The 27,231-nt window shown below is 47.4% G+C and overlaps 1 protein-coding gene across 1 annotated transcript in view; it reads right to left on the bottom strand.

The window, feature by feature from the left end:
• LOC138270054 (vomeronasal type-2 receptor 26-like) overlaps positions 1 to 20,028 on the bottom strand; it is a 73,559-nt gene extending 53,531 nt beyond the window's left edge. The window contains exons 1-2 of the mRNA XM_069218841.1: positions 20,020 to 20,028; positions 19,148 to 19,887 (exon numbers count right to left, since the gene is read on the bottom strand). Of these exons, the coding sequence (XP_069074942.1) occupies positions 19,148 to 19,887; positions 20,020 to 20,028 (749 nt within the window). The remainder of the gene's footprint in view (positions 1 to 19,147; positions 19,888 to 20,019) is intronic.
• Between the last annotated feature and the right edge of the window lie 7,203 nt (positions 20,029 to 27,231).

Here is a 27,231-nt window from a genome sequence, read left to right as displayed (position 1 = left end):
TCACCCATGACCATCCTTGATGAGGGCTATCTTGAACCTTTTGCCACCTGTTCCTTCCATGACCCTCCCTGAGGATGACTACAAGGTAGCTTCTTCCACCCGTTCCACGTGTGACCCACCCTGAGGAGAAATACTTGTTACATTGTGCCTCCTGTTCCGCCTCTGACCCACCCTGAGGAAGAATACCTGTTACCTTATTCCACCCATTCCACCCATGACCAACCATAAAGAGGACTGTCTTCTACCTTATGTCACCTGTTCCACCTATGGCCCCCCATTGAGGATTACCTAGTACCTTATGTGAGAAAGGGACTCTTTTTGACACAGTTATCCTCCTACTTTTTGCTGATGCTAATGTGCCCTAGAAAGTTTAGTGCAATGGCCCCTGCTAACCAGGTCCCCTGGGCAGAGCTCTTTCCCTAAATCTATTGTGATGAATTGGCAGAATTGGATACACCTTTACTTACCACTAAACATCCCTAATAAGTGGATACCTATGTGACCAGGGCTTGAGGTACTGTGGGTAGGCCCCTGAGGGCAGCAGCAGTGACTGTGCCACCCTCTAGGGCCATGTATCCAGGTGCATCCAGGACTGCCACTGTGGGCTGAGTGTTCTGGTGCAAACTTAAAATACAAGCTTGACATGGCACACTGCCTGTATGCCTGTCCACCATACACTGCATTTACAATGGATAAGACACACCTCTGGCAGGCCTTGCAGGAGAACGTCGTATTATATGTGTGAGCATAGCTGCAGGAGCAATATGCCCTATAGGAAGGTAGCCTCTTTCTAGCCTTGTTAGCCCCATTTTTGGCCTGTTTGGGAGTACATGTCAGGGTGTTTTTACTGTCTCACTGGGATCCTGCTAACCAGGACCCAGTGCTCATAGTGGAAACCTTATTTGTCAGTGTGTTTGATATGTGTCACTGGGACCCTGCTAGCCGGGACCCCAGTGTTCATAGTATGTGTTCCCTATGTGGTGCCTAACTGTCTCACTGAGGCTCTGCTAACCAGAACCTCAGTGCTTATGCTCTCTCTGCTTTTTAAATTGTCACTGCAGGCTAGTGACCAATTTTACCAATTCTGATTGGCACACTGGAACACCCTTATAATTCCCTAGTATATAGTACCAAGGTACCCAGGGTATTGGGGTTCCAGGAGATCCCTATGGGCTGCAGCATTTCTTTTGCCACCCATCGGGAGCTCAGACAATTCTCACAAAGGACTACCAATGCAGCCTGAGTGAAATAACGTCCATGTTATTTCACAGTCATTTTACACTGCACTTAAGTAACTTATAAGTCACCTATATGTCTAGCCCTCACCCTGGCACTATCCAAGGTGCCCCCACATTGTCCAGGGCAAATTCCCCGGACTTTGTGAGTGCGGGGACACCATTACACGTGTGCACTACATTTAGGTCAATACCTATATGTAGCGTCACCATGGTAACTCCAAACATGGCAATGTAGCATGTCTAGGATCATGGAATTGTCACCCCAATACCATTTTGGTATTGGGGGGACAATTCCATGCATCCCCCGGTCTCCAGCATAGAGCCCGGGTACTGCCAAACAAACTTTCTGTGGTCTCCTCTGCAGCTACCGCTGCTGCCAACCCCTCAGACAGGTTTCTGCCCCCGTGGGGCCTGGGCAGCCTGGTCCCAGGAAGGCAGAACAAAGGATTTCCTCTGAGAGAGGGTGTTACACTCTCTCCCTTAGGAAATAGGTGTGAAGGGCCTGGGAGGAGTAACCTCTCCTGGCCTCTGGAAATGCTTTGAAGGGCACAGATGGTGCCCTCCTTGCATAAGCCAGTCTACACCAGTTCATGGATCCCCCCAGCCCTACTCTGGCACGAAACTGGACAAAGAAAGGGCAGTGACCACACCCCTGACCAGCACCTCCCAGGGGAGGTGCCCAGAGTTTCTCCAGTGTATCCCAGACCTCTGCCATCTTACATGCAGAGGTGTGAGGGCACAATGGACAGCTCTGAGTGGCCAGTGCCAGCAGGTGATGTCAGAGCCCCTCCTGATAGGTGCTTACCTTTCTTTGTAGCCAATCCTCCTATGTGGTCTATTTAGGGTCTCTCCTGTGGGCATCTCATCAGATAACGAATGCAAGAGCTCATCAGAGTTTGTCTGCACTTCCCTCTTTGACTTCTGCCAAGGATCAACCGCTGACTGCTCCAGGACGCCTGCAAAACTGCAACAAAGTAGCAAGAAGACTACCAGCAACATTATAGCACCTCATCCTGCCGGCTTTCTCGACTGTTTCCTGGTGGTGCATGCTCTGAGGGCTATCTGCCTTCACCCTGCACTAAAAGCCAAGAATAAATCTCCCGTGAGTCGACGGAATCTTCCCCCTGCCAACGCAGGCACCAAACTTCTGCATCACCAGTCCTCTAGGTCCCCTCTCATCCTGACGAGCATGGTCCCTGAAACACAGGAGATGGGTCTAAGTGTCTTTGACAGTCCATTGGCCCTTCTGTCCAAATTTGGTGGAGGTAAGTCTTTGCCTCCTCACGCCAGACAGTAATCCTGTGTGCTGCATGAACTGCAGCTGCTCGGCCTTCTGTGCACTTGTGCCAGACTTCCTTTGTGCACAGCCTAGCCCAGGTCCCCAGCACTCATCCTGCATTGCCCAACTCACTGAGTTGGACTCCGATGTCGTGGGACCCTCCTTTGTTGTTCTGAGTCGACTGTCATCCTCAAAACTTCTAAGTGCCTGTTCAGGTGCTTCTGTGGATGCTGCCTGCTTCTATGTGGGCTCTCTGTGTTGCTGAGCGCTCCCTCTGTCTCCTTCCTAAAAGGGCGACCTCCTGGTCCTTCCTTGACTCTGGCAGAAACCCAAAATCCTCAAATGAGGCTCTTGCAGCTAGCAAAGCTTGTTTGTGATATTTCTGCATGAAAACAACTCTGCATCCTCCAGCACGCCGCAGGACATCTTCTGACCAAAGGAAAAGTTCCTGGCACCTTCCGTTGTTGTAAAATCTTTGGCTTCTTCCACCCAGAGGCAACCCTTTTGCACCTTCATCCGGGGTTTAGTGGGCTCCTGCCCCCCTTGGACGCTTGTGTGACTCTTGGACTTGGTCCCCTTCCTTTACAGGTCCTCAGGTCCAGGAATCCATCTTCAGTGTTTTGCAGCCAGTTGTTATCCTTGAAGAATCACCTATCTCAACGTTACTGTCTTTCTGGGGTAATAGGGTAACTTTACTCCTACTTTTCAGGGTCTTGATGTGGGGTATCTTGGACACCCTTAGTGTTTTTTCTTACACTCCCAGCGACCCTCTACACACTACACTAGGCCTGGGGTCCATTGGTGGTTCGTATTACACTTTTGGAGTATATAGTTTGTGTTGCCCCAGGCCTATTACCTCCTATTGCATTCTATTGTGTTCTATAGTATTTACACAAATTTTCTAACTGTTTACTAACCTGATTTGGTTTGTGTGTATATATTTTGTGTATATTACTTACCTCCTATGGGGAGTATATCCTCTGAGATACTTTTGGCATATTGTCACTAAAATAAAGTACCTTTATTTTTAGTAACTCTGAGTATTGTGTTTTCTTATGAGATAGTGCTAAGTGATATATCTGGTATAGTAGGAGCTTTGCATGTCTCCTAGTTCAGCCTAAGCTGCTCTGCTATAACTACCTCTATCGGCCTCAGCTGCTAGAACACCTCTATTCTACTAATAAGGGATAACTGGACCTGGCACAAGGTGTAAGTACCACAAGGTACCCAATGTAAGCCAGGCCAGCCTCCTACACTGGCCCACCCTGAAGAGAGCTATCTCCTACCTGATGATGTATGCCATCTATCCCACTTGTGACTCACAGACCCATGCTGAGGAGAGCTATCTCCTGTGTATGATGTATGCCAGCTGTCCCATTTGTCACTCACTGGCCCACCCTGAAGAGAGCTATCTCCAGCCTGATGATGTATGCCATTTGTTTCACCTGTGACTCACTGACCCACCATAAAGAGAGCTAACTCCTGCCTTATGGTATTTGCAATATGTGCCAATTGTGACTCACTGACACACTGTTCAGAGAGCTAGCTCATGAATATGATGTGTGTCATCTTTTCCACTAATGACTCACTGACCCACCATGAAGAGAACTATTGCCTGCCTTATGATGTGTGACATCTGTTCCACTTGTGACTCACAGACCTACCCTGAAGAGAGCTATCTCCAGTCTTATGATCTATGCCATCTGTTACACTTATGACTCACTCACCCACCTTGAAGAGCGGTATTTCCTATCTTACGATATATGTCATCTGTTCCACTTGTGACTCACTGACACAGTCTGAAGAGAGCTATCTCCTACTTTATGGTATATTCCACCTGTCCCTCTGGTGACGCCTTGACACATGCTGGAGAGACCTATCTCCTGTGTATGATGTATGCTACCTATTCCATATGTGACACGCTGACCCACCCTGAACAGAGCTATCTCCTGACATATGATGCATGCCATCTGTCCATCTTGTGACTCACTGAACCAGTCTTAAGAGGGCTATCTCCTGCCTTATGATGTATTTCATCTGTCCCTCTTGTGACTCACTGATGCACCGTGCAGAGAGCTATCTCCTGTCTTATGATGTATGCCATCTGTTCCACGTGTGACTCACTGACCCACCCTAAAGGGAGATATCTCCCGTCTGATGATGTATGTGATCTGTATATCTTGTGACTCACTGACCCAGATTGAAGAGAGCTATCTCCCACCTTATGATAAATGCCATCTGTTCCACTTGTGACTCTCTGACCCACCCTGAAGAGTTCTATCTCCTGTCTTGTGATTTGTGCATTCTGTTCCACTAGTGCCTCACTGACGCAACCTGAAGAGAGTTATCTCATGACTTATGACATATATCATCTGTATATCTTGTGACTTACTGACCCACCTTGAAGAGATCTATCTCCTGCCTTATGATGTATGCCATCTGTTCCAATTGTGACTTACTTACCCACCCTGAAAGGAGCTATCTCCTGTCTCATGATGTATGCCATCTGTTCCACTTGTGGCTCACTGACCCACGTTGAAGATGTCTATCCCCTTCTGTATATTGTATGCCATCTGTTCCACTTGTGACTCACTGACCCACCTTGAAGACAGATATCTCCTGCCTTATGATGTATGCCATTTGTTCCATTTGTGATTCACTGACCCACATTGAAGACGGCCATCCTCAGTGTATGATGTATGCCATCTGTCACTTTTGTGTGTCACTGACGCACTCTGAAGAGAGCCATCTCGTGCCTTATTATGCACGCCATCTGTTCCACCCATGAGTCAGTGACTGACCCTGCAGAGAGCTATATCCTGTCTTGTTATGTATGCCATCTGTTCCACTTGTGACTCACTGACCCTCCCTGAACAGATCTACCTGCTGGTTTATGAAGTTTGCCATCTGTCCCTCTTGCAACTCACTGACCCACCCTGAAGAGAGCTTTCGCCTGCCCTATGCTGTATGCCATCTGTTCCTCTTGTGTCTCACAGACCCATGCTGAAGAGAGCTATCTCCTGCGTATGATGTATGGCATCTGTTCCAGTTGTGGCTCACTGACCCACCTTGAAGAGACCTATCGCCTGCCTTATGATGTATGCCATCTGTTTGAATTGTGACTCACTGACCCACCCTTAAGCGAGCTATCTCCTGCGTATATGTATGCCATCTGTTCCACCGGTGACTCACTGGCCCATATTGAAGAGAGCTATCTCCTGCCGTATGATATATGCCATCTGTTCCGCTCGTGACTCACTGACCTACCCTCAAGAGACCTCTCTCCTGGCTGATGATGTATGCCATCTGAATATCCTGTGACTCACTGACCCACTTTGAAGAGAGCTATCTCCTGCCTTATGATAAATGTCATCTGTTCCATTTGTGACTCTCTGACCCACCCTGAAGAGAGCTATCTCCTGTCTTGTGATGTGTGAAATCTGTTTCACTAGCTACTCACTGACCCACCCTGAAGCGAATGATCTCATGTCTTATGATATATTATCTGTTTACCTTGTGACTCACTGACCCACCTTGAAGAGCAGTATTTCCTAACTTATTATGTATTCCGTCTGTTCAATTTGTGATTCACTTACCCACATTGAAGAGGGGTATTTCTTGTCTTATGATGTATGCCATTGGTTCCACTTGTGACTTACAGACCTACCCTGAAGAGAGCTATCACCTGCCTAATGATGTATGCCATCTGTTCGAGTTGTGACTCACTGATCCACATTGAAGAGGGCTATCTTCTGTGTATGATGTTTGCTATCTGTCACTCTTGTGTCTCACCGAAGGGAGCCATCTCGTGCCTTATGATGCACGCCATCGGTTCCACCCATGAGTCACTGACTCACCCTGCAGAGAGCTATATCCTGTCTGTAGGAGGCTGGACTGGCTTGTAGTGAGTACCAAGGGGTACTTGCACCTTCCACCAGGCCCAGTTATCCCTTATTAGTGTATAGGGTGTCTAGCAGCTTAGGCTGATAGATAATGGTAGCTTAGCAGAGCAGCTTAGGCTGAACTAGGAGACATGTGAAGCTACTACAGTACCACAAGTGTCACTTGCACAATACCATAAGAAAACACAATACACAGTTATACTAAAAATAAAGGTATTTTTATGACAATATGCCAAAGTATCTCAGAGTGTACCCTCAGAGTGCGGATAGCAAATATACACAAGTTATATGTACACAGTACTAAAAATATGCAGTATAGTCTTAGAAAACAGTGCAAACAATGTATAGTTACAATAGGATGCAATGGAGACTCATAGGGATAAGGGCAACACAAACCATATACTCCAAAAGTGGAATGCGAACCACGAATGGACCCCAAACCTATGTGACCTTGTAGAGGGTCGCTGGGACTATTAGAAAATAGTGAGAGTTAGAAAATTAGCCCTCCCAAAGACCCTGAAAAGTGAGTGCAAAGTGCACTGAAGTTCCCCAAGAGACAAAGAAGTCGTAATAGAGGAATAATGCAGGAAAGACACAAACCAACAATGCAACAACTGTGGATTTCCAATCTAGGGTACCTGTGGAACAAGGGGACCAAGTCCAAAAGTCACAAGCAAGTCGGAGATGGGCAAATGCCCAGGAAATGCCAGCTGCGGGTGCAAAGAGGCTTCGACTGGACAGAAGAAGCAAAGGTTTCTGCAGGAACTAAAAGGGCTAGAGACTTCCCCTTTAGTGGACGGATCCCTCTCGCCTTGGAGAGTCGTGCAGAAGTGTTTTCCTGCCAAAAGGACGCCAACAAGCCTTGCTAGCTGCAAATCGTGCGTTTCGCGTTTTTGGACGCTGCTGGGGCCCAGGAGGGACCAGGAGGTCGAAAATTGGACCTGAAGAGAGAGGGGACAACGACCAAGACAAAGAGCCCTGACTGAAGCAGGTAGCTCCTGGAGAAGTGCCAGAAACAGGCACTACGAGGATGCGTGAAACGGTGCTCGCCGAAGTTGCACAAAGGAGTCCCACGTCGCCGGAGACCAACTTAGAAAGTCGTGCAATGCAGGTTAGAGTGCCGTGGACCCAGGCTTGGCTGTGCACAAAGGATTTCCGCCGGAAGTGCACAGGGGCCGGAGAAGTTGCAAAAGTCGCGGTTACCAACAATGCAGTCTGGAGTGGGGAGGCAAGGACTTACCTCCACCAAACTCGGACTGAAGAGCCACTGTACTGTGGCAGTCACTTGGACGGTATTGCTGGATTCAAGGGACCTCGCTCGTCGTGCTGAGAGGAGACCCAAGGGACCGGTAATGCAGCTTTTTGGTGCCTGCGGTTGCAGGGGGAAGATTCCGTCGACCCACGGGAGATTTCTTCTGAGCTTCTGGTGCAGAGAGGAGGCAGACTACCCCCACAGCATGCACAAGCGGGAAAACAGTTGAGAAGGCGGCAGGATCAGCGTTACAGAGTTGCAGTAGTCGTCTTTGCTACTATGTTGCAGGTTTGCAGGCTTCCAGCGCGGTCAGCAGTCGATTCCTTATCAGAAGGTGAAGAGAGAGATGCAGAGGAACTCGGATGAGCTCTTGAATTCGTTATCTAAAGTTTCCCCAGAGACAGAGACCCTAAATAGCCAGAAAAGAGGGTTTGGCTACCTAGGAGAGAGGAGAGGCTACTAACACCTGAAGGAGCCTATCACAAGGAGTCTCTGACGTCACCTGGTGGCACTGGCCACTCAGAGCAGTCCAGTGTGCCAGCTGCACCTCTGTTTCCAAGATGGAAGAGGTCTGGAGCACACTGGAGGAGCTCTGGACACCTCCCAGGGGAGGTGCAGGTCAGGGGAGTGGTCACTCCCCTTTCCTTTGTCCAGTTTCGCGCCAGAGCAGGGGCTAAGGGGTCCCTGAACCGGTGTAGACTGGCTTATGCAGAATTGGGCACATCTGTGCCCAAGAAAGCATTTCCAGAGGCTGGGGGAGGCTACCCCTCCCCTGCCTTCACACCATTTTCCAAAGGGAGAGGGTGTAACACCCTCTCTCAGAGGAAGTCCTTTGTTCTGCCATCCTGGGACAAGCCTGGCTTGACCCCAGGAGGGCAGAAATCTGTCTGAGGGGTTGGCAGCAGCAGCAGCTGCAGTGAAACCCCGGGAAAGGCAGTTTGGCAGTACCAGGGTCTGTGCTACACCCCACTGGGATCATGGAATTGTCCCAATAATGCCAGGATGGCATAGAGGGGGCCATTCCATGATCTTAGACATGTTACATGGCCATATTCGGAGTTACCATTGTGAAGCTACATATAGGTAGTGACCTATATGTAGTGCACGCGTGTAATGGTGTCCCCGCACTCACAAAGTTCAGGGAATTGGCTCTGAACAATGTGGGGGCACCTTGGCTAGTGCTGGGTGCCCTCACACTTAGTAACTTTGCACCTAACCTTTACCAGGTAAAGGTTAGACATATAGGTGACTTATAAGTTACTTAAGTGCAGTGTAAAATGGCTGTGAAATAACGTGGACGTTATTTCACTCAGGCTGCAGTGGCAGGCCTGTATAAGAATTGTCAGAGCTCCCTATGGGTGGCAAAAGAAATGCTGCAGCCCATAGGGATCTCCTGGAACCCCAATACCCTGGGTACCTCTGTACCATATACTAGGGAATTATAAGGGTGTTCCAGAAAGCCAATGTAAATTGGTAAAATTGGTCACTAGCCTGTTAGTGACAATTTGAAAGGAATGAGAGAGCATAACCACTGAGGTTCTGGTTAGCAGAGCCTCAGTGAGACAGTTAGGCACCACACAGGGAACACATACATATAGGCCACAAACGTATGAGCACTGGGGTCCTGACTAGCAGGGTCCCAGTGACACATAACAAACATACTGAAAACATAGGGTTTTCACTATGAGCACTGGGCCCTGGCTAGCAGGATCCCAGTGAGACAGTGAAAACACCCTGACATACACTCACAAACAGGCCCAAAGTGGGGGTAACAAGGCTAGAAAGAGGCTACTTTCTCACACAACCCCCCCCAAACGAAGGACAATAAGGCTAACCTTGGCCAGTTGAGACTTTATTGTCTAAGTGGTGATAAGTAGAGAGTAGCTCTGCAATAGACTGGTTACTCCCTTTATCATCCACTATATGGTTACTTCCCTGTGGGGATGTACACCACCCTGTTTGAAGTTTTTTAGCTAAGCAACAGTGTGAAGATGTATTTTCAGAGTTTCTATCAGTAAGTTTTAGTTTAGAGCAGTGGGAATTGTCCACTGAACCTATTTGTAGTGATGAAAATGCCAGACAGGGATGCTGTCTCAGTAAAGCCATAGCTGGGCAAAAACTTTGTCCATATGGCTGGAAGAGAGAACAGGGATGCTGTTTCTCTTGAGTTGGAGCAGGGCAGGGATGCTGTCCTATGAGCTCCACACTAGGGCAGGGATGCTGTCCTAAGTGTTGTGAGGCAGTGCAGGGTTTCTGCACTAAAGTTTCTCTGTGAGGGTTGGAGGGATGCTCCATGTTAACTAAAATGGTGCTCTTTTTCTCACCAATGTTAGTTATCCCACAGAGAGGTACTTCTACCTCAGGGAGTCCAGCTTTGCCAGCTGATGATTCCCTTGGAACAGGCGCCACCCCAGGAGAGGTTTCTCCCACCACAGGAATGGTATCCAGAATGGTAGGGTGGTTAGGGGATACTGTGATACCCTTTTTACCTGTTGATGGAGGGGGATCCTGAGTTTTCAGGCCTTCTCTCCTTTGCTTTTTCATCTCAGTAGAAATGAGAGGGAACAATTCCTCAGGGATGCCCAGCATGGCTGCATGGGCATAAAACTCTACATCAGCCCAACCTGAGGCCTCTAGGTCATTACCTAAGAGACAGTCTACAGGTAAGCTAGGTGATACTACCACCTGCTTAGGGCCAGTAACTCCACCCCAACTAAACTGAATTATAGCTAAGGGAAGAAACTTAGTGGAGTTATGGACATCAATAATTTTATACTGTTGTCCAATGATGTGTTGATCAGGGTGCACTAGGTTTTCAGTCACCAAAGTGATACTGGCACCTGTGTCCCTGTAGGCCAAGGCCTCAACACCATTTATTGAAACTGTCTGCCTGTACTTATCCATTGTAAGTGGACAAGCAGCCAGTGTGGCAAGGCCAATGCCACTAGGTGTGACAGAAACTGTCTTGGGACTGACTACCCCAGTTTCTATGATGGACCCATAAGTGAACCCAACTACACCCTTTGCTTGACTGTTGCCAGCAGTTCCACCACTAGTACCACTACTGCTAGGGGCACTAGAGCTTGGTGTATTAGTGGTGGTAGGCTCAGGGGGTTTACCTGGACAGGACTTATCCCCTGGCCTATGGCCTCTATTTTTACACACAAAGCACCAAGGCTTTTTAAATTGTGTAGGTTGAGAAGAAGAGGAAGAATTTGTTTTATCCCCACCCCCTGAAGAGTGTTTAAGATTTGAAGTGGGATCTTTGGTTTTACCCTTATCCCCATGCTTATCTTGAGATTTTTCACCATCTTTCTTCTTAGTGTTCTCTTTGTCACCCCCTGTATGAACTTTTCTGTTCACCCTTGTTCTGACCCATTTGTCTGCCTTCTTTCCCAATTCTTGGGGAGAGGTCAGATCAGAGTACACCAGGTACTGGTGCAACAAATCAGACACACAATTATTAAGAATATGCTCTCTCAGGATTAAGTTATACAGGCTGTCATAATCAGTAACTTTACTGCCATGTAACCACCCCTCCAAGGCCTTCACTGAATGGTCAATGAAATCAACCCAGTCTTGTGAAGACTCCTTTTTGGTCTCTCTGAACTTTATCCTGTATTGTTCAGTGGTTAAGCCATAACCGTCCAGGGGTGCATTCTTAAGAACTTGGAAATTATTGGCATCACTTTCTTTCACAGTAAGGAGCCTATCCCTACCTTTTCCAATAAATGATAGCCATAGGATAGCAGCCCACTGCCTTTGAGGGACATCCTGTACAACACAGGCCCTCTCAAGTGCAGCAAACCACTTGTTAATGTCATCCCCCTCCTTGTAAGGGGGAACTATCTTGTGCAGATTCCTGGAATCATGCTCTTTTACAGGATGACTATGGGGAATACTGCTGCTGCCACCATGGGTTTCAAAACCCAATTTCTGTCTTTCCCTCTCTATTTCTAAAGACTGTCTATCCAAATCCAGCTGTTGCTTTTTAAGCTTCAGTCTGGTTTGTTCCACCCTCAACTTATTGAGTTCCCTTTCTAACAATCTGTCTTCAGGGCTGGTGGGAGGGACATTTCTAGATACAGAGGTGTGATGGGAATGAACAGAAGGAGACCTGTCCCTTACAGAAGCCACCCTAACAGCTTGGCTGACAGTGTAATGTGAGAGCACATCATCTGTATGATGTGACTCCACCTCAGTACCAACTATGCTAGACTGTCTAGTAATAGGCAGGCTAAGAAGTTTCTTCCCTGAACCTTTTCCTGGGGGAATCCCTGGATCAGATTGAGAACCATTACCTACTTTTTCAACAGAGGGGGCACTTATGGCCTTATCCTGTTCTCTAAGCATGTTAATTAACAGTTCTAAGGAAGGATTCTTCCCTACACTCAAACCTCTCTCTATGCAGAGACTCCTTGCTCCTTTCCAGCTAAGGTGATCATATGCAAGTTTGGACAGATCAACATTTTGGCCTGTGCCAGACATTTTTAGAGAGAGTTAAAGTGATAGAAAAAGAGAAAAAAGTTTTCAGAACTTTTTGGAAAGACAGAAAAAAACTTTTTAAACTTTTAAGAACTTTTTGAAAGTTTAGAAGTACTTTTCAGCACTTAGAAAACAGTGAAAAGAGGAAATGCAAAACTTTTTAGCTATGTATACACAAACTGAACTTGTTTTGTATATTTTTCTCTTATGAAAAGTACAATGACAAGAGTGGTAAGTAGTCTCAAAGCACTTATCCCACCGCTGCACAACCAATGTAGGAGGCTGGACTGGCTTGTAGTGAGTACCAAGGGGTACTTGCACCTTGCACCAGGCCCAGTTATCCCTTATTAGTGTATAGGGTGTCTAGCAGCTTAGGCTGATAGATAATGGTAGCTTAGCAGAGCAGCTTAGGCTGAACTAGGAGACGTGTGAAGCTACTACAGTACCACAAGTGTCACTTGCACAATACCATAAGAAAACACAATACACAGTTATACGAAAAATAAAGGTACTTTATTTTTATGACAATATGCCAAAGTATCTCAGAGTGTACCCTCAGAGTGCGGATAGCAAATATACACAAGTTATATGTACACAGTACTAAAAATATGCAGTATAGTCTTAGAAAACAGTGCAAACAATGTATAGTTACAATAGGATGCAATGGAGACACATAGGGATAGGGGCAACACAAACCATATACTCCAAAAGTGGAATGCGAACCACGAATGGACCCCAAACCTATGTGACCTTGTAGAGGGTCGCTGGGACTATTAGAAAATAGTGAGAGTTAGAAAATTAGCCCTCCCCAAGACCCTGAAAAGTGAGTGCAAAGTGCACTGAAGTTCCCCAAGAGACAAAGAAGTCGTAATAGAGGAATAATGCAGGAAAGACACAAACCAACAATGCAACAACTGTGGATTTCCAATCTAGGGTACCTGTGGAACAAGGGGACCAAGTCCAAAAGTCACAAGGAAGTCGGAGATGGGCAAATGTCCAGGAAATGCCAGCTGCGGGTGCAAAGAGGCTTCGACTGGACAGAAGAAGCAAAGGTTTTTGCAGGAACGAAAAGGGCTAGAGACTTTCCCTTTAGTGGACGGATTTCTTTTGCCTTGAAGAGTCGTGCAGAAGTGTTTTCCCGCCAAAAGGACGCCAACAAGCCTTGCTAGCTGCAAATTATGCGTTTGGCGTTTTTGGACGCTGCTGGGGCCCAGGAGGGACCAGGAGGTCGCAAATTGGACCTGAAGAGAGAGGGGACATCGAAAAAGACAAAGAGCTCTCACTGAAGCAGGTAGCACCCGAAGAAGTGCCAGAAACAGGCACTACGAGGATGCGTGAAACAGTGCTCGCCGAAGTTGCACAAAGGAGTCCCACGTCGCCGGAGACCAACTTAGAAAGTCGTGCAATGCAGATTAGAGTGCCATGGACCCAGGCTTGGCTGTGCACAAAGGATTTCCGCCGGAAGTGCACAGGGGCCGGAGAAGTTGTAAAAGTCGCGGTTACAAACAATGCAGTCTGGAGTGGGGAGGCAAGGACTTACCTCCACCAAACTCGGACTAAAGAGCCACTGGACTGTGTCAATCACTTGGACGGTATTGCTGGATTCAAGGGACCTCGCTCGTCGTGCTGAGAGGAGACCCAAGGGACCAGTAATGCAGCTTTTTGGTGCCTGCGGTTGCAGGGGGAAGATTCCGTCGACCCACGGGAGATTTCTTCAGAGCTTCTGGTGCAGAGAGGAGGCAGACTACCCCCACAGCATGCACAAGCGGGAAAACAGTCGAGAAGGCGGCAGGATCAGCGTTACAGAGTTGCAGTAGTCATCTTTGCTACTATGTTGCAGGTTTGCAGGCTTCCAGCGCGGTCAGCAGTCGATTCCTTATCAGAAGGTGAAGAGAGAGATGCAGAGGAACTCGGATGAGCTCTTGCATTCGTTATCTAAAGTTTCCCCAGAGACAGAGACCCTAAATAGCCAGAAAAGAGGGTTTGGCTACCTAGGAGAGAGGAGAGGCTACTAACACCTGAAGGAGCCTATCACAAGGAGTCTCCGACGTCACCTGGTGGCACTGGCCACTCAGAGCAGTCCAGTGTGCCAGCAGCACCTCTGTTTCCAAGATGGCAGAGGTCTGGAGCACACTGGAGGAGCTCTGGACACCTCCCAGGGGAGGTGCAGGTCAGGGGAGTGGTCACTCCCCTTTCCTTTGTCCAGTTTCGCGCCAGAGCAGGGGCTAAGGGGTCCCTGAACCAGTGTAGACTGGCTTATGCAGAATTGGGCACATCTGTGCCCAAGAAAGCATTTCCAGAGGCTGGGGGAGGCTACCCCTCCCCTGCCTTCACACCATTTTCCAAAGGGAGAGGGTGTAACACCCTCTCTCAGAGGAAGTCCTTTGTTCTGCCATCCTGGGACAAGCCTGGCTTGACCCCAGGAGGGCAGAAATCTGTCTGAGGGGTTGGCAGCAGCAGCAGCTGCAGTGAAACCCCGGGAAAGGCAGTTTGGCAGTACCAGGGTCTGTGCTACAGACCACTGGGATCATGGAATTGTCCCAATAATGCCAGGATGGCATAGAGGGGGCCATTCCATGATCTTAGACATGTTACATGGCCATATTCGGAGTTACCATTGTGAAGCTACATATAGGTAGTGACCTATATGTAGTGCATGCGTGTAATGGTGTCCCCGCACTCACAAAGTTCAGGGAATTGGCTCTGAACAATGTGGGGGCACCTTGGCTAGTGCCAGGGTGCCCTCACACTTAGTATCTTTGCACCTAACCTTTTCCAGGTAAAGGTTAGACATATAGGTGACTTATAAGTTACTTAAGTGCAGTGTAAAATGGCTGTGAAATAACGTGGACGTTATTTCACTCAGGCTGCAGTGGCAGGCCTGTGTAAGAATTGTCAGAGCTCCCTATGGGTGGCAAAAGAAATGCTGCAGCCCATAGGGATCTCCTGGAACCCCAATACCCTGGGTACCTCAGTACCATATACTAGGGAATTATAAGGGTGTTCCAGAAAGCCAATGTAAATTGGTAAAATTGGTCACTAGCCTGTTAGTGACAATTTGAAACGAATGAGAGAGCATAACCACTGAGGTTCTGGTTAGCAGAGCCTCAGTGAGACAGTTAGGCACCACACAGGGAACACATACATATAGGCCACAAACTTATGAGCACTGGGGTCCTGACTAGCAGGGTCCCAGTGACACATAACAAACATACTGAAAACATAGGGTTTTCACTATGAGCACTGGGCCCTGGCTAGCAGGATCCCAGTGAGACAGTGAAAACACCCTGACATACACTCACAAACAGGCCAAAAGTGGGGGTAACAAGGCTAGAAAGAGGATACTTTCTCACACTGTCTTGTTATGTATGTCATCTGTTCCACTTGTGACTCACTGACCCTCCCTGAAGAGATCTATCTCCTGCCTTATGATGTATGCCATCTGTCCCTCTTGTGACTCACTGACCCTCCCTGAAGAGATATATCTCCTGTGTATGATGTATGCCATCTGTTCTAGTTGTGACTCACTGACCCACCTTGAAGAGAGCTATCCCCTGCCTTATGATGTATGCCATCTGTTCCAATTGTGACTCACTGACCCACCCTTAAGCGAGCTATCTCCTGCGTATATGTATGCCATCTGTTCCACCGGTGACTCACTGGCCCATAATGAAGAGAGCTATCTCCTACCGTATGATATATGCCATCTGTTCCACTTGTGACTTACTGGCCCACCCTCAAGAGACCTATCTCCTGGCTGATGATGTATGCCATCTGTATATCCTGTGACTCACTGACCCACTTTTAAGAGGGGTATTTCCTATCTGATGATGTATGCCATTTGTTCCACCAGTGACTCACTGGCCCATGCTGAAGAGTGCTATCTCCTGCCTGATGATGTTCACCCTACAGTCCTTCCTATAGGGACAGGGAGTCATTTTTGGCCCTGTGACACTCAACCCGGTCAGAGAAGTTAGTAGTAAGATTATGCCATACTGTCTGTCCTAGAGAACCATGCTGCCACTCAGAAACACTACAGTCACTGCTGAGTGTGTCAAGCGGATGGACACGCAATATGCCCAGCCAAATAGGGCGAGTGTATGTACATGACCCTGACTGAACCAAGAGAAAAGTGAGCACTATAGGTGTGTTAACAGAAGCAAGACCAAGGTGAGATTCTGAAGGCACATGTTCTGTTTAGTGCCAGGAAGAAGCCAGGAAGAAGCAAGCGCTAGCCCATGATTGCTGACATCAGGCTCTTGCAGGCACTACCCTCAAGTCCTGGCTAGGCTGGGCCCTGTGCTGGCCACTCCACATGCGGCTGTAGAACACAGCCCTGATGAGAACCTGGACACTCACCAGTCCCCCTCCTCGCCCCTCTAACCACCCTGCAGGATCTGACAGAACTGTCCTTAGGGCTAGCTCTGTTCTCTCCCATGCTTTGCTTCAAAGGTGAGACATAGCTGAATAGATGGCTCGGCTTTGAAAGTTTACAGTTTTGTTTTAGACTGAATATGAACTGCCCCAAAGTTTCTGTTTCTTCAGACATACAACCCCTTTGTTGATCTTTGTCAGATGGTGTCTGTAAGAGCCCTTTGTATGAACACATACATTTGTGTTCCCTGCCTATGTGTTTTAGGTTCATGCTCACAGGGTCAGCGCGTCCTCTTCTTGCTTTGTTCTGTTATCCACAGACCATTTTCTTTTTGCTAATAAACAGTGTCAGACTTCACTTAGGAATACAAATCCAAGACCTCTAAGGGCGTATTTAAGAGCCCCTAGCGCCTCTTTGAGCCACATTAATGTCATTTGTTTATGCTAATGTGGCCCAACGAGGCCAAAATCACGGCTCCAGATTTACAAAGTGGTGCAATGCACGAATTGTGCCACTTTATAACCCCTTGTGCCACATTGTGCCTGTTCCAGCCATAATGTATGCAAGGGGGTGGTCCCCCAGTAGAGGTGCTATAACCTGCCTTATGGTGTATGCCATCTGTTCCACCCGTGACTCACTGATGCACCCTGCAGAGAGCTACCTCCTGCCTTATAATGTATGCCATCTGTACTTCTTGTGATTCACTGATGCACCATGCAGAGAGCTATTGCCTGCCTTATAATGTATGCCATCTGTACCTCTTGTGGCTCACTGATCCACACTGAAGAGAGCTATCTCCTGCGTATGAGGTATGCCATCTGTTCCAGCTCCACTTGTGACTCAAAGACCCACCTGAACTGAGATATCGCCTGCCTCATGATGTATGCCATCTGTTCCACTTTTGACTCACCGACCCATGCTGAAGGGAGCTATCTCCCTCCTTATGATGTATGCCAGTGGTTTCCAACCTTTTGACTTCTGTGGACCCCCACTTTATAATTAATGGAACACAGGGACCCCACTCAATCATCATTAGAATCCGGGGACCCCCACTGAGTCATTACTGGAAGCATGGGACCTAATTTGTCAATTTTTGTTAATATTCTTTAATTTTCTAAGCAGTCGCGGACCCCCTGAGAAGGCTTCGCGGACCCCCAGGGGTCCCCGGACAACAGGTTGGGAACCACTGATGTATGCCATCTGCTCGACTTGTCAATCACTGGCCCACCCTGAAGATGGATATCTCCTGCATTTGGTGTATGTCATCTTTTCCACTCGTGACTCACTGAACCACCATGAAGACAGCTTTCTCCTGCCTTATGATGTATGCCATATGTTCCAATTGTGACTCACTGACCCTTGCTGAAAGAACTATCTCCTACCTTATGGTGTATTCCATCTGTTCCTCTGGTGACTCACTGACACACACTGAAGAGAGCTATCTGACATTTTGAACACCTGCCCAGAGCAGCCGTTAAAGGGGGCATGCATGTGTTTTCAATGGGCACCTATGTACGGTTCAGAGTTGGTGCCAACATTTTGGCGCTAACCCTGAAAAGTACATCAATAGCGCACACATGGTGGTGGTAGGGCTGTGCAAGGGGCTGTAAGAAAACTGGTGCTACATGTAACGTAGCACCACATTTCTCAAACCTGGCCCCTAGATGCCAAAAACTCTCTTGTGCCTGATGTAAACATGGCGGCACACCCACACTTTCTGCTTCCTCAGAAACATTTGGAGGTCTTGTCTCGGTGTGATTGTTAGTGGCAACCCCTCTAACAGGTCATAGCTTTTTTAGTTGGATATACTGAGGTGCCACTGATGAAAGCAGAAAGCAAGAGGTGCGGCCCTGGGCTGGTGCCTCGCCTCACCATATGACAGCACAGCATTGAAAGAAAGCAAGCACCAGCTGTAGAGCGCAGTGTTCAGGCACAGCGCTGGCAAAAAAACAATACTCCTGGGTTCTGTGCAAGATCCTAAAGTACCAAAATATTCAGAAATGACTGGAGAACCTGTGGATCTTTGCCAATAACTATATGTATGTGGTATTTGAACAACATGAACAGAGCTGAAAAGGCAGCAACGTCCTGCCCAGGGATGAAGGCAAAGACAGGGTCAGTGAGTGACAGGACAGGAAGCTGGTTTGTGGAAGGTTAATGCAGTGTGATGTAGTGTTCTTAAAGGCCTTCAACTCTCAAAAATTGTAGAACTGTAATGTTTGTCCCTCTTTGCTAATAAGTAGTGAAGGTGACATTAACACACCTCATGCCTGCTGGGTGTAATATGGGCTTATCACATTGTTGACTAGTTTTAGCTCTCAATCCATTGCTGCACTTACAATTCGGCAGAGAATGATGCCTCACAGACAGAGGACACAAGGCATCTTACGGTGCTCCTGAAATGGTTACAGTCTGAGGGGCAGCCAGGATCTGGTACTATAGAGAGGGGCCATCCTGGCGGGGAGCAGACAGAAGACTTGTCTGGTATAAAGCTGTGTCTGCTGCTGCGTAAATCTGGCTTTTTATCTTTGGGGTTTTCAATGGGATCAGGACATGGTTTCACCTTATTCTTCATTAACCCTTTCATTGCATGTGGACACGTGTGAGGACACCTACCTTCCAGGGATGGAAGTTCTCCAGGTGAACTCTCCCATCTGATACATGTTGTGCAGTGCGTGTGCCACCGCGTACACTGCTTTGAATACGGTGTACGTCACCCAGAAATTGTTCACATTGTAAAGTGAAACACCCACTGTTTCCAGATACTTATAGTTTTTGAAAGTGCAATTAAATCGATAACTCCAGATATCTTCCAGAAATGGGTTTGAGGGGTATAGGGCAGGGGTAGCTGTGTAAAGAAACTCCTTCAGTCCTGGTATCTCCCCTCTAGGCATGGAGATCATCAAGGAGCCATTGAACACTGCCCAGTAAGGTTTAGTATCAGAGAAAATGTCCATGGTTAGTGAGGCAATCCAGACTTTGTTAGCCAGAGAGCTCCAGCCCTCGCTGTACATTAGTGATGCGAAGTACATCAGACTGCTGTAAACAATGACCACCGTTGAAGAGCTCCTCTGGATGGTCTTGGATATCTCTTCATAGCTCTCCCAGGGTATTCCAATGCATGTTAAAAGATATTCCAAGCAGATCCCCTCCTTGTTGAGCTTCTCTCTGAGAACTTTGCTGGCTCTCTGGCTGCTGTCTTCCACCGAGGCAATGAGTCCCACCCACCTCCATCCAAAGTGCAGCAGTAACTGGACGATGGCATCCTGCTCGTAGCGTTCATCGGGGACCACCCGGTAAAATGATGGAAACTGAAGCTGGTCGCTGAGCACTGGGTCCATTGCACCATAGCTTATCTATAGAGGAGAGAGCACATGCAGGTTTCATTCAGTTAGAACAAGAACGCTAGAGGCAGAAAAGGGAGCCATGTGTGATACCTCACCTCTTAATTCTGCATTCAAACTCTCCTCACACACTGTGACTCTTACCTGAACCATCGTTGTCTTGGAATCACAAACGTATTCTCTTTTTAAGATCCTGTAGTCACATTGCAACCCTGAGCAAATGTTGATAAAATGTCCATTCTTCCAGCACTTTTCCTAATCTTTTAATATTGATTCCTTTATGCTGTCCCTATGAACTGGAAGAGTACTTATCTATTGTTTTCACTCTCTGGGCCAGATCACATAAAATAAAATATATCTAACTCATCCTGGACCAGCTGCTGCACACCCTTAGGCGAAAAGGTAGGTGCTGACACCAATTAGTGTATTCAAATGATAATACTGGTTATTTAATGGGCAACTCATGAATGGTTGTCCTATACCAATGCTTGGAACTGGATCTCTTGGCATAATGTATCCACATTTACTACTGATTTGTGGTTTTGTGTAGGAGGGGCTGGGTGAGGGTCTCGGGCTTGGTGGTCACGACTCATTGTCCAGGGAAGAGAGGAGCTCTCTCTTTACTCCAGGAATCTTGGAATAGGTGAGTCTCCAGGAAGAGAAGATGGTGAGTTTGGTGCTGATCTTAGTTGGTGGTGACCTTTGTCCTGATATTGCAGATACAGAAAAGCTGCATTTCTGATTCAAGAACATTTTGGAATTTGCAGTTTGCAAACACAGATATTTGCAGGTGTTACAGGAACAAGAAATCTTGCATGATCCGTGTAAGTCTTGCTTCCTTAAGTGTCCCTCAGTATCTAGTTTTGAAAAATGTTCAGTTTTTTGGGTTTGCATGGATGACAGTAATCAACAAACATTAATTTAATATCTATAAACCATCCAAAGCACTGCATTGCACTACAAATTACAAGATAACAAGGAAAGTTTATCAACTGAAATAAAACATAACTAGACTGTTGTGATGATGGATTTTTAAGAATAGATTAATAACCAAAAAATCATCAAGGTCAAGAAGAAGTTAGCTAATTTTCATCATGAAATATTCATTATGTTTTTCAGAGACCACAAAAGAGTGTGCAAATTCACAGCAACCCTTCTAGCAGCCAATGGCTACTCAGCAGAGCAGCAGTAAAGAGGATTTCAATCCTAGCAGGCAGGATACAGCAAGGACCCCAGGCAGGTTCTTCTTACACGCCAAGTACCAGAAATAGGACTCCTCACTTCTAGAAACCTCTTAAGGTATAGGCAGGGGATGAACAAACGCATGGGAGGAAGTAAATACACAACTGTGGTATAAGGGGGCATTCAGTCTCGCTATAGACACTAGTTATCCAAATTTTTGAAAATTATGTTTTTTTTGTCTTACTTACAGGGCCCATTTACCACCAGAGAATAAATTACAGGACCAGTGGCTACAAAGGTACACTTAATCAACACATTGCAGAACATCCGTTCATTGTTGATGCTTACATTTCTGGACTATGCAGTCATCGGTCGAGTATCTGAAACCTCCTAGAAGGTAATTCTTAAAGATTAAGGCCCAAATTTAAGAAAAGTTAGCACCACCTTTGTGCCATTTTTTAATGCAAAACAGCATTAAGTCAGTGCCACTTTCCTGTTTCTAGCATAATTTTTCAGGAGCGCCACTTCAGCCTTGCATTGTTTATCGACAATGATGAAAGATAGGCATTTCTTCCTAAAAAATTATGCTAGCACCATATTTACAAACCAACTGAAAAAAAAAACTTGTCTAAGATTGCCCTGAAAAAATAAGGCTAACTCCCATAAGCTTCAAAATTTTAACACCTGGTCAGACCAGACGTTAAAATGACGCCCAACCACAACTACAGAAGGAAAATACACACAAGGAACTCTGGCAAACAACTGGACAACGTGGACCTCTTACTGCTACAGCTCGGCACCAGGAGATGACGACAGCGACATCGCCAAGGGGTACCAGCTCCATCGCAGTACCCTCAACTACCACCACTGCAGCCACAAATGCAGCACAGAAGGAGGGAGAGAATATCTCACCAATGCTCATCAATCCTTGGCCTCAGGTAAAAAGAGGCCATCAGACTCTAACGTCTCAAGTGGAGAGTCCATGTACGGCTGCTCCACCACATTTCCCCCAACATCAAGGCAAGAGTAGAAAGTCCTAGAACCATACCACCCATGACCAAGCTCCGGGCTGTGATCCACATGCTGGCCTCTGGATAATTTCAGACCACTGCAGTATGAGTGTGTGGTATCTCACAACCATCCTTTCTGCCTTCCTCTTTATGGTCCTGGAAGACATCATCTGCCTCACACTCAACCACATCTTGTTCCCCAACACCCAGCAACTGCAGCAGGAGGCCAATAAAGGTTTCTATCAAATTGCTGTGTTCCCACATGTGCTGGATGCAATGGACTTGACCCCCTGCTGCTAGGGAACACCTTTTTAGGAACAGGAAGCAAACACACTGAATGAATGTGCAGGCCATTGTGGATAATTGAGAGATCATATGTAGGAATAGACACCTCACAGCACAGCAACAATCAAACCTGCACATCCGTCATCTCTCTAACATGGCATAAGGTGCCTTCAGGGAACTGTGGCAGCTGAACTACTGCCAGCGCACTGGTAGAGATCAGACATGCACAATATCAAGGGGACGTGGCACTATTTTGGCCTTTACTGGTCAGAAATGCTCCTCATGCCCTGTCCTGTCCCACAGGAGTCTGTAAACTTGTCACATACACGGCAATGCATCCAAAACAACTATGCCACGCTGGGCATATTTACTACATATACATATGCACGCTAAGCAGGGAATCGTTATAACTTTTTGTGCAAGGGAGGGCTTACTTGTCCAAGGGGGTGGGATTCACATGTAAGACACAGGGTGTAACACCTGTTCCATTGCTCACATCACCCGAAACGTACACTAAAAACGCAGCCAGCATGACACATCTGCAGGTCTAAAGTAATGGGACTAAGGCACAAACATAGTCAACACCACACATGTTCTGCATTGGTGAACTGTCATGCCAGTAAATATTCTACAATCACCATGCCCTTAAGGCACAACCCATTATTAGAAAGTACTCCACCACACACTGTACAACCATATATGCAAAAAGGAACATAGACAATGACAGATGCAAGCCAGAGTCGCCACTTCACAAAAAAAACAGTGCATGTCCATTTAGCAATAAACACAAATGTATATCTGACGCTGTTTCTCCAATTCCATTGTAGGGGACCAAGGCTACGGCATCCAACCATGGGTCATGACCCCATATGAAAACCCACATACAGACGCTGAGAATGAAGCACAGAAGAGGACCAGGAATGTTGTGGAGAGGACATTTGCCATGCTGAAATTGAGGTTCAGGCACTTAGGTCTAATGGGAGGAAGTTTTTTATATGCACCACCCGTGTGTGCAAAATAATACTAGCATGTGAAATTGTGCACACCATCTGTGTATGCACCAATGTCCCTTCGGTTGAAAAGGTAGAGGTCCCCAGGGAGGAAGATGAGGACAATGATGCACAACAGGAGGACGGGGAACAACAAAACTGCTGCTGGAGTATGCAGAAGGAACAATATTGTGAGCAACGTCTTCACATATAGACTGTACTCAAATCATCAATGAGCAACGTTTTATCAATAAATAACTTGAACCCAGATTTATCATGGAATACTTCTTTTCACCTTTGCAAACCTTATCAACTCACCCACATCTTGGAAAGCTTGACTAAACCAAATACTGTACACAATGCACATATACATGAATGTGTTGGTGAATTGTTACATGCTGCACAGATGAATTATATTGCCACACACATATCACACACATCTGTTAGGTTGACATTTGACAGCAGCAACCCAGGACAAACATGTGAAGACTGCTTTTCAGATGTTTGGCCACAGGAGGACAAGAGTAGGAAGTACCTAGAACAGTAGGTCTGCATCTGCTATGTAACAAATTAATGTCTGAATGTCACAATCACAGGTGTAAAACCCACCCCTCAGTGGCACTCACGTGTATGCTTATTAGAGAGTTAGAGTTAGAGAGAATCTGTCTTCACTGTGTGTGAACGAAGGGGCAGTGAGGATTAGGAAGGTGTGTACGAAGGGAGATCTGTAAGAAGCGTGCAAGCACTGTGGCACTAGAAGCACATATCACACAATCTGCCTTCAATGTGTGTGAACGAAGGGGCAGTGAGAATCAGGAATATGTGTATGAAGGGAGATCTGCAGGAAGCGTGCCAGCACTGTGGCACTAGAAGCACACATCACACAATCTGTCATCACTGTGTGTGAACGAAGGGGCAGTGAGGATCAGGAAGGTCTGTACGAAGGAAGATCTGCAGGAATCGTGACAGCACTGTGGCACTAAAAGCACACATCTCACAATCTGTCTTCAATGTGTGCGAACGAAGGGACAGTGAGGATCAGGAAAATGTGTACGAAGGGAGATCTGCATGAAGCATGCCAGCACTGGGGCACTAGAAGCACACATCACACAATCTGCCTTCAATGTGTGTGAACGAAGGGACAGTGAGGATCAGGAAGATGAGTATGAAGGGAGATCTGCAGGATGCGTGCCAGCACTGGGGCACTAGAAGCACGCATCACACAATCTGCCTTCAATGTGTGTGAACGAAGGGACAGTGAGGATCAGGAAGATGTGTACGAAGTGAGATCTGCAGGAAGCGTGCCAGCACTGTGACACAAGAAGCACACATCACACAATCTGCCTTCACTGTGTGTGAACGAAGGGGCAGTGAGGATCAGGAAGATGTGTACGAAGGGAGACCTGCAGGAAGCGTGCCAGCACTGTGACACTAGAAGCACACATCACACAATCTGCCTTCACTCTGTGTGAATGAAGGGGCAGTGAGGATCAGGAAGATGTGTACGAAGGGAGATCTGCAGGAAGTGTGCCAGCACTGTGGCACTAGAAGCACACATCACAGAATCTGCCTTCACTCTGTGTGAAGAAGGAATAGTGAGGATCAGGAAGATGTGTACGAAGGGAGATCTGCAGGAAGTGTGCCAGCACTGTGGCACTAGAAGCACCCATCACACAATCTGCCTTCAGTGTGTGTGAACGAAGGGGCAGTGAGGATCAGGAAGATGTGTACGAAGGGCGATCTGCAGGAAGCGCGCCAGCACTGTGCACTAGAAGCACACATCACACAATCTACCTTCACTGTGCGTGAACGAAGGGGCAGTGAGGATCAGGAAGGTGTGTACGAAGGAAGATCTGCAGGAATCGTGACAGCACTGTGGCACTAAAAGCACACATCTCACAATCTGTCTTCAATGTGTGCGAACGAAGGGACAGTGAGGATCAGGAAAATGTGTACGAAGGGAGATCTGCATGAAGCATGCCAGCACTGGGGCACTAAAAGCACACATCACACAATCTGCCTTCAATGTGTGTGAACGAAGGGACAGTGAGGATCAGGAAGATGAGTATGAAGGGAGATCTGCAGGATGTGTGCCAGCACTGGGGCACTAGAAGCATGCATCACACAATCTGCCTTCAATGTGTGTGAACGAAGGGACAGTGAGGATCAGGAAGATGTGTACGAAGTGAGATCTGCAGGAAGCGTGCCAGCACTGTGACACAAGAAGCACACATCACACAATCTGCCTTCACTGTGTGTGAACGAAGGGGCAGTGAGGATCAGGAAGATGTGTACGAAGGGAGACCTGCAGGAAGCGTGCCAGCACTGTGACACTAGAAGCACACATCACACAATCTGCCTTCACTCTGTGTGAACGAAGGGGCAGTGAGGATCAGGAAGATGTGTACGAAGGGAGATCTGCAGGAAATGTGCCAGCACTGTGGCACTAGAAGCACACATCACAGAATCTGCATTCACTCCGTGTGAACGAAGGAATAGTGAGGATCAGGAAGATGTGTACCAAGGGAGATCTGCAGGAAGTGTGCCATCACTGTGGCACTAGAAGCACACATCACACAATCTGCCTTCACTGTGCGTGAAAGAATGGGCAGTGAGGATCAGGAAGATGTGTACCAAGGGAGATCTGCAGGAAGTGTGCCAGCACTGTGGCACTAGAAGCACAAATCACACAATCTGCCTTCACAGTGTGTGAACGAAGGGACAGTGAGGATCAGGAAGATGTGTACGAAGGGAGATCTGCAGGAAGCGTGCCAGTACTGTGGCACTAGAAGCACACATCACACAATCTACCTTCAATGTGTATGAAGGAAGGGACAGTGAGGATCAGGAAGATGTGTACGAAGGGAGATCTGCAGGAAGTGTGCCAGCACTGTGGCACAAGAAGCACACATCACACAATCTGTGTTTACTGTGTGTGAATGAAGAGGCAGTGAGGGTCAGGATGATGTGTACAAAGGGAGATCTGCAGACAGCGTGCCCGCACTGTGACACTAGAAGCACACATCACACAATCTGCCTTCACTGTGTGTCAATGAAGGGACAGTGAGGATCAGGAAGATGTGTATGAAGTGAGAAGTGCAGGACGCGTGCCAGCACTGGGGCACTAGAAGCACTCATCACACAATCTGCCTTCAATTTGTGAGAACGAAGGGACAGTGAGGATCAGGAAGATGTGGACGAAGGGAGATCTGCAGGAAGCGTGCCAGCACTATGACACTAGAAGCACACATCACACAATCTTCCTTCACTCTGTGTGAACAAAGGGATAGTGAGGATCAGGAAGATGTGCACGAAGTGAGATCTGCTAGAAGTGTGCCGGCACTATGGCACTAGAAGCACACATTACACAATCTGCCTTCACTGTGCGTGAACGAAGGGGCAGTGAGGATCAGGAAGATGTGTACCAAAGGAGATCTGCAGGAAGTGTACCGGCACTGTGGCACTAGAAGCACACATCACACAATCTGCCTTCACTGTGTGTGAACGAAGGGACAGTGAGGATCAGGAAGATGTGTACCAAGGGAGATGTGCAGGAAGTGTGCCAGCACTGTGGCGCTAGAAGCACAAATCAAACAATCATGCGTTCACTGTGTGTGAACGAAAGGACAGTGAGAATCAGGAAGATGTGTACGAAGGGAGATGTACAGGAAGAGTGCCCACACTGTGGCACTAGAAGCACGCATCTTCACTGTATGTGAACGAAGTGGCAGTGAGGATCAGGAAGATGTGTACCAAGGGAGATCTGCAGGAAGCGTGCCAGCACTGTTGCACTGGAAGCACACATCACACAATCTGCCTTCACTGTGTAAGGATCAGGAAGATGTGTACCAAGGGAGGTCTGCAGGAAGCGTGCCGGCACTGTGACACTA

Source organism: Pleurodeles waltl, chromosome 2_1, assembly GCF_031143425.1.
Source record: "Pleurodeles waltl isolate 20211129_DDA chromosome 2_1, aPleWal1.hap1.20221129, whole genome shotgun sequence".
In the NCBI taxonomy this organism is placed as follows: domain Eukaryota; kingdom Metazoa; phylum Chordata; class Amphibia; order Caudata; family Salamandridae; genus Pleurodeles; species Pleurodeles waltl.
This window is presented reverse-complemented; position numbering and strand designations above follow the sequence as displayed.